The sequence below is a fragment of the Wasmannia auropunctata genome, unplaced genomic scaffold, assembly GCF_000956235.1.
Source record: "Wasmannia auropunctata unplaced genomic scaffold, wasmannia.A_1.0 LD335544.1, whole genome shotgun sequence".
NCBI lineage: Eukaryota > Metazoa > Arthropoda > Insecta > Hymenoptera > Formicidae > Wasmannia > Wasmannia auropunctata.
The window spans coordinates 12,190-32,005 of NW_012027346.1; the positions used below are offsets into that span (position 1 = coordinate 12,190).

A 19,816-nucleotide genomic window follows, 5' to 3' on the forward strand; every position below is an offset into this window, starting at 1 on the left:
TATATATATATATATATATACACACTTATAGATAGGGTAAAGGAAAAAAAAACGGAAAAAAATTTACGAATTTAAAATTTGAATTAGAGAAAGAAAAATCTGCGAATATGTTTGTATTTTTGTGAATCAAGTCTATGATTCTTCTGCGCGTAGCAGTAGTATCCTGCCCGGTCCTAAACAGACAAAACATTTCTTGAAAATACCTCGCCAAATGCGAACATCTGTACGTCTGATAAATAGAAAGAAAAGGTCCAGGTATAGTGGCGGGAAAAACTCAGGTCACCGGTTAAGCCGTCGGTCGGTCATTGGCCATTGGCAGATCGGGAAATTCTTTTAAGTCTATTCAGGACATATTCCAGGTAGAATTCCGTAAATAATAGATAATCGGAAACTCTTGGGTCTCTGCTCGCTTTCTGTTAACCGATATCAAGATATAAAATATATGAGAAAGATTCCATCATATTAATTGTAAGACGAATATTATAAAATGTTATTTTTCTTAATCAAATTTCCTTTAGTGATTTTATAAATTTTCTTAAATACATAAAAATATCAATTTTTGTAAATAAACATCAATAATCTTATCATTTTTGTTACAATTTTTTTCATATAATGATTCTTTTTTATGAATTACAAAATTATGATAAAATACTTTTAAAAATTATACTGATATTGTTAAATATTGTAAGAGTAAAAATAGATTTTTTCTTGTTAATTTATTGTTAAATATATTAGTAAAATATAAAAAATATATTAAAATATTAAATAATTTATAATAAATATGTAAAAAAATTGATTTTTCTTTGTTAATTTATATTTTATTATAGTAAAATACTAAAAATATATTAAATAATTTATAACAATTTTTAATTTTTAATTATAAAAATTAAATTATTTTATTTATAATAAATGTATATTTATTTAATAAAATTATCAGGACAAAAGTATATCAATACCAAGCATGTCAATTTTACAAATTGTGAGACACCTCACACCTTACTGTGCATTTGTGTTCTTTCTAATATCATCTCTTTGTTTTGATAATAGGTAACAGATCGTAAATTGATTTTATTTGTGTTTGTTTGAAAAATGACAATTTCACAACTGAAAGAGATTTTTTACTTGACTTTTTATTTATTAAAAATTTTTTTTAACTTTACACTTCAACAAAAAAAAAAAGAAAAATATTGAAATTCTTTAATTTAAAAAATTAATGCAAACATGTATTAATCTTTTCAAATGATTTACATAATGATCCAACATTGACGTTAAATTATTAATCTCGGAGTCTCTAAATTATTTGTACAATTAAAATTATGTATTATAAAGTTAATTTTATTTATTTATAAAAAACTTATTCTTTGTTTTTTTATGCGACATAAGACTGTTACATATTACAATTGATATAAGAGGTTAAAAAGTATGTAATATTATTCTTCCGAAAAAATAATTTTGAAAAAATTTAACGATAAATAAAATAGTGTTGAATACAGTCTGTACAGAGTGCTTCGATAGACAGTAATCCATCTAGCCCTGCCAGCATTGGTCGTAAGGAGATGGCGACGACGACGAAAGGTCGTAGAAAGCAGAGCTATCCCAGTAAAGCTCCAGCAAGTCCGGACATTGTTGCCAATTACCAACACGAGCATAACAATGAGGAGCAAGCGCATGATTTTACCACATGGTCGAGCAAGGTAAAGAATAAGGTATTTATATTTCTTCTGTGCAAACGGCCCATTGAATGGTTCGTACAATGTACCACTCTTTTGCAATAATCAATTGGTTGGTTTCAGATGGACGATCAAAAGCAACAATTCGATCAGCAAAGTGGTAACGTGGCGAAAAAGGTCGATATGTCTTGTACAAATTGCGGCACTATGACAACAACCATTTGGAGAAGAAATATGAAGGGCGAAATGGTGTGCAACGCCTGTGGGTTGTACTACAAGCTGCATGGCGTCAATCGCCCGGTTACTATGCGTAGAGACACCATACATACACGCAGACGTAGACCCAAAGGCGAGAAACCAACAAGGCATAGAAGTAAGAGAGATTCTTAACGATTAAACATTTAATAAACAGTATATTTTATTTGCCGCTGAAAGATGTGTATATATTGGATTATTTATCTTGTAGTTAACTTTTCGTTCTACATTGCAGAAAAGGAATTTTATTTTGTTTTGCTTATAACACGTATAATATTTATAAAATTAATAATTATTATTAAGAAAAATGATAACGCGATATTCTCACGATGTAATAACTGTATTATGAATAATAATGAAGCGATGGCATCAATGCATAACTTTAAAAATTTTAAATTTTATAGTGGTATTACATACAGTGGCAAAAATATGACTGAACAATCTGAACGGAAAGTTCAGCGTGGAATGCATACGTATTAACTTGATAATATCTGATAAATTCTGTTTGTAACGGATTAAAAAAGCAATAGTTTTATTGATATTTTATTCAATTTCTTCTTTAAGCGCGTATTGTATGAGGCTTTAAAAAGAAATTAAGACTAGCCTGTCTTTCAATCTTGAAAAATTAAATTAAATTAAATAATGCTTGGATACTAGCAATCGAATTCATTGCTTTTGCAGTTTATTTTGTTAGGATTTTGTTGGATTTTAATTTATGCATGAATATAACAATCTCAACAATATTCTCAACATTAATGTACAACGATTTGCAAGGTTGGCCTAGTCAAAAAGATAAAAGTTAAGTTAAAAATTTTAACTTAATTTAGTTACATTTTATCCGGGACTATTAATTTTTGGTTTAACTTCCTTAAAGTTACATTTTTAGTGCTTCTTATGTAAACCCAAGAAAAAATACATATCTGCGTTGGTGTCTTTAAACTTAAATTTGAGAACAAATATCAAGGCAAGTTGTTAATATAATAAATATAGTCTGGCCACGGAAAGAAATCACCGTACGTGGTACTTCTAATGTTAGAAGAAGTCCCTCGAAATCGGTCTTCTTTTTGCGGCCCGACAAAAATAAGTATAACAAATATACACTTTATTTAGAAATTTTATTTAGAAACCCTAAAATTATGAAATAAAAAAATTTAACTTAACATTTTAATTACTTTTTTATTAACTTTTAATTTAATTAATTTTATTATGAATTAACTTGTATCTTTAACTAATTGTAAGTTAAATTTTTAAACTGTTAACTTTAACTTAACTTAGTTAAAAAAAATTATTAACTTACCCAACCTTGACAATTTGTGATTTTAAATAGCTTTCAGCTTATTGTTAGCTGAAATTACTGATGATTAAGCATCATTTATTATTAGGATATTAAGTGATCTCAATTTCTTTGAAAAATCTCGCTCTCTTATGATCGAGTAATAATGATTTATTCTTATGAAATTAATAACGTTTAGAAAAAGGAGACACAGTCTTAGCGTCTCAGTCGACAAGAGAACAAATGGATGCCGAGAGTGCGGATATGCTGAATGCCCTTCGACAACAAATTCATCCTCAGCTAATGATGCATGCAGCGTTGACGCCTACGCGCATACCCGGTGGCCATCCGCCTCCGTCAGTTGCTTACTCACTACCTTTATCTAATTACATGATTCATGTAAGCCACTCTCCGTCATATGTTTCGTGTATATCGAAATAAGAAATATTCTCATATTCGCATTTAATGTATCCAGTGTGAATTAAAGTTAAAAAAAAAGTTAAATAATTTTTATATTTAACTTAAAACTTAAAACTTTGTATTTGAATATTTCTTATCTCTATAATTGGTTTCTCTTTGGCTGCAAATTTGCTCTTATCAAACATGTTTTATTGTAGCAACACGTAAAAAACGAGGAGCGTATGCAACGGCACTTGTCCATGGATGAGGATGCGGATGAAGGCGACGAGGAGAACGTTTCCGATGTTCCTCTCAATCTGGTGGCGACTTCATTCTCGGAGGAGACGCATTAAGAAAAATCTGGTTTTGCGCCTAGGTATGCTTTCTCGAACGACATGGGCCGTTCGATGACGTTTATCCTGAATGGATTTTTGAATATCCCTCCTGGCAGACTCTCTCAGCGTTTTTTCCCCCAAAAAATCATTTGCCCTGGGGACTGTGACGACGTTTCGTGGAGAGCCGTCAGGCTCACGCCGCGGCGTAATACGCACGATGGAATGATATTAATTACTCAGTATTAATTATTCAAAATGTACATATATAAATATACACATGCATACGGGAACACAACACACACACACACACAGACACACTCGTACACGTACACAAATACAGATAAACACACGCATATGAGAAAATATTTTTATACAAAATTTTATATGTGCTCGCCCGTTGTACATAAACATGCCGCGGATCCAACCGTGGTGCCGCTCGGAAATGTTTGTCGTTGTCGTCGTCTTGTTTCAATTTATACGTATCTTTCGATCGATTGTCTCACGGTTGACGATGACATCAAAAACATCTCCAACGGCGTACCTGCAACGTCGTTATGGCTTTCGACATTCAATTGTGTTACGCTCCAAATTTTAAAGTCCTTTCAAAAACTTTGATACGTTGCGCGATGAATGTTGGATTTTTCACTTTATTTTAACGAAATTAAAACGAAAGTACTATTTACATGATATCAAATATTGCAAGCAAAATTTTCAAATAGTATATTTGTGATGAATATAATAATCTCACATATAAACTTAATTGTCAACTTAAAATATCGGAATGGGAAACGAATTGGTAATGATTAAATATTTAATATAATTAAATTAAAATTTTAATAATAAATTCTATAAAAAAAATTGTGTCAACACGTTGAGAATGCCGAACTTACAATTAGTTCGTTTAGTTCTCTTCGGCGACGCCAGAGTAAAATTTTTTTTATTAGATTTTGATAAAATACATATTAAGTATATGATATAATGAAATTATGCAAAAAATGTTTTTTACATTTATTACTTTAGACTGTTACTTTACTATTAATTATATTTATATAAATATTACAAATATTTTTTGTGAATTTGATGCATTTTTTTAAATTTAAATAATATCGATCATTGTCGATAATCAGCACGGCAGTGCTGTGTTAATTAAAGTAATATTTATTGCAATTTTGCTAATGAATCATATTTATCCAAATAAGAAAACTAAAAATTATTTGATGAACAAAATAGATATGTATATAGAATGAAAGAGAAGAAATCGTTTTACTTGCTATAAATATTAAATAATTATATGAGATTTATGTTAGTTGAGATAAATTCTATACATAAAAACTCTTAAAATACAGAAAAGATTGATGAACACTATTAGCAAAATTAATTATTAATTTCATTTTATTTTAATTAGATATTGTAATTTAATTATAAATGTAACTTAAATTAAAACAGTTAAGTTATTGCATTTCACATATATTTGTAATATGGTTATATATATAGTTTCAATATTGCTCATAATTATAACTTAACATTGTAATTTCGCACCTTTTTCTAAACGTTACAATCTAACATTATGTATTTTACGACAAAGGATTAGAAATTCGGTGAAAGATCCCACATTTCATATGCAACATTTTAACAGGATTCGTCCAATGACGAAAAATTTGAGCGATTGACAATAAAAAGGTATTTAGAAAAAGATTGGCGCAATAGAGGACACTTTGGGGGCCTGAAGGAAAAGGGTAGTCAAATACCCGTGTTAAAAATGTGCTCCAGCGTTAGCAACGCCATTAGAGTCTAGTGACTAGACATCTGCTTTCAATAAATGAGTACTCAACACCCAAAAAATCAATATGACGTCATATGAATAAGACTTCTAACGCTTATATATAGAAATAAATCTTTAGATGTAAACCTAAGCCTAAATATTTTCCGTAATTATAAAAATGAGGAAAATATGAAACGGGCGTAATAAGAGTGACAGATTAATAATAGCCAGAGATGAATATTTTTCATGTAAATATAATCTCATCTTATTGGCTGTATTCAGCAGAAAAAGCAACTAAGATTTAAGATTTTGTAAGATTTTTTTAACATGATTGCTTCTTGCTCTTAGTTCCTCACTGGATCTAAATTTAAGCCAATTACATTAAAGAATCTTATGACAGATGTAAAACTGCTTTTTCTTCTGGAATTGGTTACAATGATTTGACACATACCCGATTTAAGCCTCACAATTAGATGTGTTACAGCTAAATTTTCTAATTTAATCGTGTTTATCTGTGTCTTTATCTCAAGTAACTTTTTTACTTCTATTGTAGACTTCTGCAGCAGAATTCGCTGAGAGTTTTGTCGCGCATTATGCACTTTCTGGCCGTAAACACTCGTATTATCGTTGCAATGATTACGATTGTCAAATACGTACTTGAATTGTAGTACAACTCAGATCGTATTGATGAAAAATTAGAAGTTAATAAAATTAATGCTGTAGTATTTGCTACCGAAAAATTAGAAGTTAATAAAATTAATACTGTAGTATTTGCTACCGATTGCTACATATTGCCACATATTTCTTTGTACTCAGATGTACTCACAATCAGACGTTGCAGTGCTGTGTGTACACATGTAATGTGGTGTATGGATGTCATATTGATTTTTTAATTAAGTTCATATTTTCTGAAAACTAGATTCCAGGTTTGTTACTAACGCTGGCACAAATTCTCCAATAAGAGTTTGTTGGCTCTGATAAAATGCCAGCAACTATGTAACAATATGATGTGCCTCCTCTCGTCGTCCGTTGCTTAGAGGTGGCACTCGCGGAGCCTTAAATTAGAGACCTGTAGATGCTATTGTATTACGAGACTGTGCTGGAACTGTGCGCGAAGATTAATATTTCTAAATTTCCACCTTTTCGGAAAAGACTTGTACTTAATCTTGGACCGATACTCGTACGCAATTATCTAAGCTAGGACTCTGGAAGCAATAAGAAGTACGGCATGACATTATATGCCGTCGTCATCGTTATCAAGGATACTCAGTTGCGCGCTCTCTCTTCCTCCCATTCTATCTATCTCGACAGTGAGCGAGAAACACGCGAGAACTTAAGAAAGTAATACTTAGATAATGTTTACTCTTATACGCCAGATATATTAAAAGTAATAAATTTTATGCTCCACTGCTGCTGCGTAGTCAGTTTAGAATCAGAAATAGGAGAAGCTTCGCTTTAATAGGATAACAGAAACCTAGTAGAATTCTATATCTACCTCTTATATACATTTACATGTCATTTATAATCATAAAGGACCCCGCACACTTCTTATGGAAATGGGGTCCTGGTCTGAAATTAGCTGAAATTTTGATATGATGTTGGTTTTGACTCACTTATCAAAAGTCTCGATGGTCACCAGGTCAAATACTTTGGCGTTACGGCGCAAATATCCAAAATTGACCTCCATCGTCAGGCTGTATGACATGATGGTAGGCATTTGAGATTTAACGTGTTTCATCTCTTGAGAGTCTTTATTCACACTTTTATTTACGTATAAACGCGCGCGGGCGCGCACTTACACATCATATACACGAAAACTCAATCACTCGCATACACGCAATATTTAAAAAAATTATATTTTTTATAAGTGCAACAATTTTGCACAAATGAACATATATTGATATGTTTGGGTACAATCATATGTGTGAAACTGTTCGGTAATCACAATAACACAATGTAAATATGATTTTCTTCTTTTGTATGAATGCATTTAACTACGACTTAATATTTTATTTTCACTGTTATGTTCTGATACATTCAATAATTACACGCTGGCGATTAATTAAAGGATATTAATAATCTAAATATCATTCACAATTACAAAGACAAGTATTGATAAGAGGCCGTAAACGAGCAAATTTCATGGGTGTACTAACAATTATATTTCATTATATTAAGATGTACAGATATCTATAGATGCGGTACTAGTTTCGACTTGACTACAGTCTTCCTCAGCCGCTAAACAATAAATACTTAATACATGATTACATAAAAAACTTTAAATAATAAATAAGTAAAACGCGACGGATATAGTTTATGTCAACGTAGTCTGTCAGTAATTAAAAATTGATATAACAATGAATAAATCAAAATGCAATATAATATACTTCTATATAATTGATATAAAATAACGAACGTTGTGTACATAAAGAACGTTTCTGAAACGGTTACTTCGGTTATTAACAATGATGAATTTTTAATAGACTACAGAGTGTTTAACAAGTTGGTGAGTTTTGTTAAGAAACATAAAGTTAAGAAAAGTTAAGAAACATAAAGACAAAGATTTAGATACAGTGAGCAATAGTGTAATATACAAAATTCAATGTAACGATTGTGAAGCGTCTTACGTAGGCCAGACTAAAAAAAAATTAAGAACAAGAGTTACAGAACATAAGAAAAATATAAATCAAGAAGGGAAACATTCAGTTATAATGATATTCTGGAATTGAATCATACTTTTGATTGTAGTAACACTAAGATTCTTGATTATGAACTCAATTATTTCAAACGACTCATTTCAGAGATGATTTATATAAAAATTCAGAAGAATAGCATCAATTTAAACAGTGATACGGTCCTCCTACATGATTGTTATAATAGTTTTCTTGATAGGATTTCTAATAATTTATTCTTCCTGATTTTCGTGTTTGTAAATAATTATTGGTTTGACCTGGCTGACGCTTCATCGCCTTCTCGGTGCTCATTCTATTACAGTCGTTGTGACGAGGTGAAAGCGATTTTTAACACTGTTTCCTGTTTTATCACAGAATCCGGTGTCCCCATATTTTCTTTTTGGTGAATTTTCTGTGCATTTTATTATATTAACGTGTGGTTCACACATAATTTGATGATTCACTCGTTTCTCAATGTCTTAGATTAATTACGAACGAACAGAGGAACAGAAGAACTGTTAAAGATGACGAAGATAAATTACAGATCGTTATTCGCGTTCATGATTTTGATTATATTATATTGCGTTTTGTTTTATTCATTGTTATATCAATTTTTAATTACTGACAGACTATGTTGACATGAACTATATTCGCGTTTTATTTGTTAATTATTTAAAGTTTTTTTATGTAATCATGTATAAGTATTTATTGTTTAGTGGCTGATGCAGACTGCAGTTAAAACGAAACTAGTACCGCATTTATAGATATCTGTACATCTTGATATAATGAAATATAATTGTTAGTACACCCACGAAATTTGCTCGTTTACGATCTCTTATTAATACTTGTTAAAGGATATCGTCTTGGTAGTTATTACCTATCATCACGTCATACAGCCTGACGATGAAGGCCAATTTTGGATATTTGAGCCGTCCAAAAGTATTGATTATTTGACCTGGTAACCATTGAGACTTTTGTATCAAAACCTACAGCATATCAAAATTTCAGCCAATTTGACCAGGACCTCATTTCCATAAGAAGTATGCATCTTTGATTCTTTCTTTTTTTTTTTTCCAAAGTCGAGCTGGATCTAGATAAAAGTTTAATTTCAGTTTTTTAACTATCCAGATAGACGAGATGAAGACAATTGCACACAATATATAGAGGCTACGCTTTAAATAATTAAAAATCACACATCTCGATTGTGTTATTTTTCAAGACACCGGGTTATAATTTCTTTTTTTTTTTTTATTCCAACCCGAGTCTGCGTAGTGAAATGATGAAAAGCGTAATGGACTGGGGTCTCCGCCGTTTTTCCAGAATTGTACAGATAACGCGTCAAGGAACGGGTGTTAAGCGACCTTATATAGCGCATAATACTATGGCCAGTGCATCTACTCATGGTATCATAATATTTAACGTGTCGTATACCTAATCAACATTGCCAAAAATAGATTTAGTCTACGTACGTAGGATAGTTAAGCACGTACACAAAAAAATTTAGCAGTCCTTATTCTACTCTCCTCAACCTTATTCTACTCTCCACACATTTCTGTTTTATCTTTTTTCCCTTTTACTCTTTTTTCCGTCCTCTGCGTTTACATACACACACGCACGCGCGTGCAAACACACACACACACACACACACACACAAATTGACATATCCCTTTTTTCCAAAATCACAAGACTTTGTTCATTAATTTTTGTTTCCTCTTTATTGTCCTCTCTTCCTATTGCGGAGACCCTCGGAACGTTCTCATGAGATTTCGAAAACAGCTCGCAGCAGCCCGCGGAGTATCTTAGCATTAGTTGTTATCAAAGGAGCCTTATAAACAAATATTTTTCCCGCTAGGGAAAACGCCGTCTTTTCAACTATAAATCAATTTTAAATAAATTTCTTCCACAATGATATGTATAATTTACAAGATAAATGTGTGCAAAATTCAAAGCGAAGAATTTTAAAAATTTGTTTTATAAATTTATTTTAATTTTTAAAAAGCAGAAAAATGTATTGGAAAAATGTTATTGTAAAATTTTTGTTTTTTACTTTTTTTTTTTCCAAAAAATATAACTTTCAAAATAATAGATGAAAGAACGGCGTTAATATTCGGGGAATATTCTGTATATATACATATATTGAGAGAGAGTAGATGGAATTCCTTTAAATATTTCATAAAAGCTGCTTTTAACATTGAGTGTTTCCGTACAATTTATATTAATTATTAGTACATTTAATGCTATTAATTATTTCAAAATTGCAATTTTATATTGTTAATTGGCTTTGTAATACAAAAATATTTTAGATACTAGTAATAGTGCTATAAACAAAAATCTTGTCATACCATTTTTCTTTAATATAAAAAAACAATAGAAGGGCAATTAAACTCACAAATAATCGTATAATAATTTATATAGCACGATGTTATAGAATGGGACATGGACAAATTAATTATGAAATATATATACACTTTTTACGTAAGTCTTTAACTTATTTCAATTTTTTATTGCTTATGCTATACATGGAAGTGGAATGTTTAATTTATTTATTGTACTACGTTTATATATACCAATATGATTTTTATATAACATTATTTTTTAACTTTATTATTTTTTAATATTATTAATATTAGGTTAATAAGAAAGTTTGGCAAAAAAATTTTTTTTGTATTTTGAGTCGCTCTTTTTGCATAAATACGAAAAGACTTTCTGACCAACCGTATATATATGTATATACGCACGCATGCAGACACACACACACACACACACACACACACACACACACACACACACACGTGTATATATATACATATATATATAGAGTATAGGCTAAATTAAATCAAAAAGTCCTCTACCATTTTGTGATTTTCGCAATAGTTATTGAGATACTAACTATTAAAAACAATTTACGCCTAGTATATAAAAAAGTATCGTACATAACATCTTTTCTAAACCAAAAATATTATTTTATATTTAAAAGTTGTCCAAAAACAAATATGAGATCATACAAGTTGCCAAGTGGCGTAAATTTTTTTTTTAATTATTAATATTTCGATAACTATCGCGAAGATTGCAAAATGGGGAACTTTTCGATTCAGTTTAGTTCACTCTACCCTCCCACAAGCGCTTTACCATTGGGTACCGGACCCTGTATATAATTATATACATATACACACACATATATATATATATATATATATATATATATATTTATGTGTGTGTATATATAATTCAGTTACAGCTTTTACGAAAAGTATTTCAATGCTCAGTTAAAATAAGTTACGAATCTCAAATATGAATCTCTAAGGTATAATGCTATTTTTTAATGTGACAAGCTTAAGGTGGTTTTATCAGGCAAGTCCCAGTCAAAAGTTAGTCTCTACATATGACTAATAATTCAATAAAAACATTTTGCATAGACTACATATGCGATTGTGTGACGTTTATGTGACAAAGTCACACTATTGAGTTGATGTTGAGCGATAAAACCGCCTTAAAGATTTAACAATTTGATCATAATAATTTTAACTCTAGAGTCGTATGGAAACACTCGTTGTTAAGACTAAGCGAATTATTTTCAAGTTTCGCTGCCACATTGTACATGTGTGTATAAATTTTTACATCTACGTATGTACACGCATACACATAGACAGGAAAAATATTTTACATTCCGTTCACAGCAAGAACGTACCTGCTTCTGCGCATATGCACAGCATAGAGGGAAGAGTACATACGTACCCCAGAGCGCTACTCATTGTCAGTACCGTATATTAGTGATATTAGTGGCATTTCGATATCCAATTTTTCTTTCATCGCTATGTTATAAAATTTTTACATTGGAAAACATTGAACTAAACTGTTCGAGTTTTGATAATAAATAATAAATAATCGCAATAATATCTATAATTGCAATCGGTATGCTAAATCGGTTTGATGTTTTAATGATAACATAAGCAAGCTATACGAGCCTGAACAAGCAGTGGAGAGGGCGCGCTTTCAAAGCGTTCCGTGGGGAGAGGATATGCGCGAGACGAACGAATTCTCGTCAAAGTTGGGTACGTTCTTACTATGAACAGCGTATATATATGTGTATATTATCGTATATATACATGTGTGCATGTGTGTACATATGCATAGATACATGCATACACGTGCGTGCGTGCGTGCGTGTGTGTGCGTGTGTGTACCATAGACTTATAAGATAGACTGCGCGGCCCTTTGTTCTCGGTGAAGCAGAAATCGAAAGCGAGAGGGCTACACGCCACACTTCTCTTGTCCTTGTCCGGCACGGCTGACGGCGGCCGGCGCGGCGCGGGTCTCCCCTCTTTTCTTCTCCCCACCAACGATTGAATAAGGACAAGAGAAGTGTGGCGTGTAGCCTCTCGCTTTCAATTTCTGCTTCACCGAGAACAAAGGGCCGCGCAGTCTATCTTATAAGTCTATGGTGTGTACACATTATGTATGCATATGTGAATGATAGTACATAATTGATTATAGGGGTTTGTTCCACTTGACGTTTACAAAGCTCTTGAGTATTATTTATCATTGTTTAACATTTAATAAACAACAAGAAAAAAATGATTCCATGAGCGTTGCAAGCATCAAGTGAAGCGCAGCCTAAATCATCGTCGATTATTTATGGCTAATAATAATGAGGCGTATAAAATAAGTGCGGCGAAACGGAGTTTCTGGTCTCTTATTTGGTCGAATGACCTTCCATTTTGATACTCAATAGTCTCTCTCTCTCTCTCTCTCTCTCTCTCTCTCTCTCAATCGGAACACGGCTCGTCGAGATCGCACAGTGATCAAGAGATGGCAGCGTCTTGCGCCAAGTTATCAAAATAGGTGAGACAAATTAGCATGTAACTTTAGTATAACCGTTAATCAAACCCTCCCTCCTCCCCTTCTTCCAGTAGCCTCTGTTTTTTCTATTTTTTTTACAAGACGTAAACAAATCGTTTAGAAATGCCGTAGCGTAATCTCTGGTATGATAAGCTTGAGCTTATAATTTATACTGTAAATATGTTAAGCAGAGAAAGAAATCGAAACCGAAAGCCGCTGATACTAGATCATCCGCGCGAGAAATATAGAGCCACATATTCATTGAAAGTTGTTAATGCTCTCGGTAAATCTTGATAAAGCTCAATAAAGCTTAAAATGACAAAAAAAAAAGAAAAAACAGAATGTTAAGGCGAAGAATGGGAAATGTTTATATTTATAAGCAGCCAACAATTTAGAAATACTTACGTTTTGATTTTCGACGATTTTTTTAAGAATTTTTTTTGTCGGTAATTAGTGCCGAAAAGAAGAAGAGATCACTGTGCAAATCGCGTAGCAAATTTAGCGTCCGTCCAACGTTTCGTGAGAGAACACTACGCGAATTTAGTATTATATATCGTAGTATTACTTTATCTGACCCTCTCCTCGTCAGCCGGTCCCGGTTTCTCTCCCCTTGTTCTCGAAGGAAGCTCGCCCTGTTGCCGAGGATGCGCGTGATATCCTCGAACAAGCTCTCTCGTGTCGATTCTCGAACATGTTAACCGGGATCTACGCTAATAAAAAATACCATTTTGTACAGTAAAAGGAGAAGCGCGATCGTCGTTCACGGATATATTAGCGTGATGTAATTTTGCTAAGTATACTCCCTCTTCCCGGTCGTGATTGGCATGTTGTAGATTTTTGATTATTGATCTTACACATACACACGTATACACATACACGCATCTAGATATTATTATTATTATTATTATTATTAATTGAACAATTATTTACATCATCACTAAAGCATAGGCTAAGTTTGAGCTCTCTACTAAATGTGGAATTAGAGAATATTTTTTATAATCATTACGCTCTGAGTATTGCTATTATTAATTATTATTATTATTAGCACTTATTATTATTATTATTATTATTATCATCATTGTCGGCGACGTTGATTGGGTGTATCTGATCAATCGACAGCGCTGCCCTCTTCTTATCTTGTCTTTTGTTTTAACTCTCTTAAAATCTTTTCTTTTCTTGAGTATGTAGTTTACTTCGCGAGTAAGCGCCATGAGTTTGTTTCGACAATGATAAGGCCGAGGCTTTTTATATACGTGTTTTTTTATGTATCAGTATTCTACGCGTTTGATTTTTAGTGGATAAGCGATTGTTTAACCGATGCTACTTAAACCCCTCCTCTTTCCCCCTTCCCTGACACATGAGACAAGGCGAGAGATTTACAATTACTTAATTATTAAATTATTGATTTTATCTTCTCCTTTCCTTTTTGTCTGTTCTCTCCTGTTCCCTTTCATTTTTTGTATGTCTATTGTTATAGTCTTCCTCCTCCTCTTACCCCTTTTACTTTACCTTTTCCCCTTTCTCCCTTTTCCTCTTCATTCTCCTTTTTGGAATATTATTTAAATGCTAATTTATTATATTTCACACCATTCATAGATCCATACATAATATACGTACTGACGTACATACACACATAACACACGTATATACAGATTATATACATAGCATATCTTTTGTGCGAATTTTGGCGACGACTGGCTTAATAATTTATTATAATATTATTACATTGTACGAACATGAGACCGTGTATGTGTGTGTGTGTGTGTGTGTGTATATATATATATATACACACACACACATATACATATAAAACACGCAATGCAGACTTCTCTGCCTGTGCAAACCTCCCTTTTCCATCGTAGGCATGTGCTTAGCGTATTTTGTATGGAAAATGCAAGGTTTCGAGAAGTTAAGTATTTTGTATAATGATCAGGCACTCGTTATATGTCTCCATGCTCGTTCATTCGCATCTGTGTACTTTGTAATTCGCCTTAATTCGCGTTGAGCGTTAAGCACGTTACCGGCGCTTTGGGTGCCTTTGTCGCCTTTACGAATTCACGCGATGTCGAATAGTATATCTCTCTGTATCATTCTCTCTCGATGAAAATGTAAATTTTATTATCGACATGTTGATACGAAATTTTTGCAAAAGACGTGTAATTTTACACGTAATAAGGAAGAGCTTGTGTAGAAAAAACGTTAGAGTCGGGTCGACCCGGATTGAAATGGATGATGGTTCGGTTGGTATTTAATCATCGCTCGGATTAAAAAGAAATTTTCAAGCGTCCTCATTGTAAAATAATCTATCTTTGGTATCATTCTAACGCGTGCAAATCACGAAGATCGATTTAAATTATTGAAGCAGTATTTGGAAAATCGATCTTTATGTGGACGAGAATGAGCGTAAAATTGGTCGCGATACATTATTCATCATAAAAGGGTCTCGAGCAATGATTTGTACATAAAAATAAAAAGGAAAAATGTTCGATAAGCCAAATATTTAGTAAAGAAAGAAGTTAAATTGTTAGTCTTCGCAACAACGGAGACTTAAGAATAATTCTCGTCGCGGTCAACGAATAATTGCATTATATGGATGATAATTGCATTACCATCATCCATCGTTCAGCTCGATTTAGCTTTGTGCTTGCGTAGCCAATTGTTTCTTCGGGTACCCGCTGAAAGCTCTTCCTTCCCGTTAAGCACGAGTAATTAATCCCAACTGATTGACTGAATATTATTTTTTTATTGCGAAATATAATATGATAAGACGAGATATTGACAGATGACAATGAAATTGTAATCGCGCGGATGTATATTTTGCACAGAACGCGACGGCGAATCGCGAGGCTACGATCAGTCGAAAAATAATCTTATTGTAAACTATTATTAAATTTATATCGCGATGTTCTCGTGTGTCCCACGTGGGAAATGGACGTGCGAATGTAACTGGAATACACAGCCAGGCTCAAATAATGTGCCAAAAAAAAGAGATTTACCTAAATACCCCCATAGGTGTAAAGAATATAGGTAATCGATTTGTTCCTTTCGAACTTGTGCATTCCATTGTGAAAAATCATTGAATGTCTTGAACAAGAATGCAGAACAAATTTTATGTAAATATACTTTGTATATCTTTGGCCACACGCGCGCGCGGGACATTTCTGTTTTTTACATTGAGAGGAAATGCCTTATATGTTACTTACATACAATCGTTGAAGTGAGTGATTTTATATGAAAAATACAATAGCATTTTTATTTTACTTTTATAGCTTTGTATTCGAAACGAGGATTTGAAAATTGGAAGATTAGTAAGATCTCTTTCCTCATGTCCATAATGGAGTCGCGACACGTAATTCATCAGAATATGAATATTTAAAAATACGTAAAGTATTGTGTATCCTTTACTCATATTTGATAACGTTAAATGATTTATATCGATGCAAATTATACCGAATCTTGAAATGATAAGACGCATTATTAATTTTCCGATTTTTAAAATCCATTTTAAATCAGAATTTTTCAAAGCAGAATATCGCGTAAGATAATTCTCCTTTTGATTCATTTTCTTATTTGAAATCACCTTTTCCCAGTTGTACCGTTATAATAACGGAACGCTCTGTAAATGTTCGCGCCCTTATCCATGGCACGCGCGATTCAATTCACATATTTTGGTTACACCGATGCCAGGAAAAAAAAGGAACAAACTTTTTGCGGTGATGATTGATGAAAGAGCGAGTGGGACACGCGAGGATTCCGCGGCACCGATTAAAGGATTAATCAGAAAAACCGAGGTGGAACCGTGCGAAATGTAGCAATAGCGAGAAATTACTTTTGTATTTATGATGTATGCGTAAGTTAATTCGGGCTAAGGCCAGCAGCTGTTGAGATTATTCAAGGTTGTGTGTATCATAAGTTTGAATTGTTGAATAGTAATAGTGTAAATGGACATTATTAGGCGTTGCACGATGCGGCCGCGCCAGGAGGAACGGAGGTACCTGCGAAAGTGTCATCGTTACTATTGGCGCGGCTACTTCGTCTCCCGAATATTCGGATCAGACTCCTTTCTCTCATCACGGTATTCATCTTGTACGATCGACTTTTATTTTTACCTGCTGTTTTTTTATTTTAACGGATGTATCACGGACTGGCCTTTTTTTGCGCAGACACACGCCAGCCTGTTACACGCGGATATACAGAACACGTCCTGTAAAAGACGTATATCAGTGGCGCTAATTGAAAAACTTCGCGTTATTGGTATACATCTTTTAAGAAATCATGAAAGCGTATGTAGGGCGAAGCTGAATCTTCTTTCGATAAACTTCCGAGAACGATGTTCACAAAATATGACAGGATAAATGTAGATAAAATGGATAATTACAGTCGAAATCGTAATTATCTGCCTTGAAATAAATCAGATAGACTTGTATGATTGTGTGACATTGTAAATTATCCTCTTTCTTGAATCAGTGCCAAGAAAATACATGTAATATCGCATTTTAAATACGAGAAAGACACACGAAGTTCCAAGAACTCACGTACCTGAAAGACTCAAAGTCCAGATGAATAAAAACAAACCGATAAGGATGTGTCATTTCAAAAATCGTATTCTTTGTCGATACGATGAGAGATTTAATAGGCATATTTGTGCCGTCCATATACCCGCGACTTCATATATAATTCTACGTTACACGCGAAAGATAACGAATAGCAAAGAGAACGATTGCTGTCATTTATGCAGTTGTAAATAATAAACGTTTTTATTTATTTGGGTTAATGCGCCAGCAATCTTTGTAAAAATATCTTTTGTACCACGTAGAAATTTGCGAATCGATTAGACTATAAATGTCATTTATATCCTCCGTAAAAGTTTGTCGTTCGAGTTTGGCTTCACCATGTATACGCAGATGCTTACATGTAAACTCTTGTTTAATTTATGAATATCAACACAACGCACTTTACGCGATTTCTCTTCCATGACGAGTGTACCTAATTATTTACTTACGGGTTTTATGAATCATCAAATTGCGTTATTTCCTTCCTTTCTTCTTCTTACCTCCTTCCCTTCTTTTATCTTTTTTCTTTCTCCCTTATTATCTCATTCTATAAATTAGCTCAAGTCAAGAGCGCATAATAAATATTGCTCTATTTCCTTTTTTACCTTTCCCCTCTCTTTCCTCTTCCATCTCTCTTTTCTTCCTAAGTTTTTATATATCATAACGGTAGGCGATAACGCTGTTAGACGTTTTAAGGTATATTTATTGGGCTGCTATGTGATTTGTTGGAAATTATTTTGAGAGAACTTTTTTTAATTCGGAGAGTGGAAGTGCCCGGAGGTGCAGCTGCAACGCCGGCGGCCTTAGGAATAATGCAATGCGATGCGATGCGATATGATTACGATATGATACGATATGATATGATATGATTCGATGCGACGTTTGTTGCGCACACGCGTTTGTATTTAATACGACTATTTTGCGAGATTAGGTTTGTGCAACAGCGTGTGACAACAGACGGGAGTGATGTGGGCAAAGGACCAAAATGTATAATTCGCATTCGCCGATCTAAAACTTCTTATGATTGGCGTATTCACATCCATTTTTATATGCGATGCATTAATAAGCATCAAAGAGTCTCCTTTATCCACAATCTGGATGGAACAACTCTCGAGGCATCTTGTACTTGCAAGGGCATTGTTGTGATACCACAGATGCAGCTTCATTGAAACTTGAATAAAAAAGTAATGCGTTAACAAAATGAGTGTTTAGTCATTTTCGACCTCCAAAACTTTAATTTATGGAAATAGAAATAGTCATAACCTTGACATATATTGTCAAAAGCTCATGATCCTGAATAACATTTAAAAGGTTTTAGTTATTGTTTGAACATCTCGGATAATGCTAATGCCAACGGTACTGTAATTTTCAAGCTTTATAACTCGAAATTTACTTAATCAAACAATACTTTATTGTAGTGCTTTGGAAAGCTCTTGACATCTGCTATTAGATTCTGTAATAGATCAATAGAGATGGTAAAAGAAAAAATAGAGTATTTCATTTAAAAAATTGATATGACTTTGACCTGACCTTAATAACACCACCCAAATTCACAATAATATTGCTATTAAAAATCGTCTGAGTACTTCCACGACGGATAGCAGCAATAGTCCTCGTCACCTATAACGACTCGAACATTTAGTCCTGCACTCTTAAGAATTGAGCTATTATTTATTAAAGCAGCGCCTACATCAGCTTCCATTGCCTTTGCGCTTGAGAATTTATAAAAAATGAAATTATTTTAACTGTTAAATGAATTAAAATTGATAAACAAATAGAAAATGATTTGAAAATTAAAAAAATTAAAAATTTACATTTATTTTGAAATAAATTTAAATTAATAAAATTAAAATAAATTTCTATTCATTTATTTTAGTTTGTGTTTGCAATTCTGTGATGCTCTCAATTATATCATGACTTCAAAGAAAAGGAGGGACTAACCCGATGACACTATACCCTGTGATATCTCTGCCACGTCTTGTACGAATCAGTGTTAATAGAAGAGATGTGGAACTATCACTAAAAAGTACATGTGGAACGCGCAAGTATATCATCTAG

General features: G+C 32.8%; 1 protein-coding gene across 2 annotated transcripts in view; it reads left to right on the forward strand.

The window, feature by feature from the left end:
• LOC105456811 (transcription factor stalky) overlaps window positions 1-4,931 on the forward strand; it is a 9,147-nt gene extending 4,216 nt beyond the window's left edge. The window contains exons 5-8 of one of the 2 annotated variants that reach the window (XM_011701123.1): window positions 1,494-1,694; window positions 1,794-2,043; window positions 3,398-3,597; window positions 3,816-4,931. In XM_011701123.1, the coding sequence (XP_011699425.1) occupies window positions 1,494-1,694; window positions 1,794-2,043; window positions 3,398-3,597; window positions 3,816-3,950 (786 nt within the window). In that variant the 3' untranslated portion in view covers window positions 3,951-4,931. Of the gene's footprint in view, window positions 1-1,493; window positions 1,707-1,793; window positions 2,044-3,397; window positions 3,598-3,815 lie in introns of both variants that reach the window. The other variant, XM_011701122.1, reaches the window with a different exon arrangement.
• The last annotated feature ends 14,885 nt before the right edge of the window (window positions 4,932-19,816 follow it).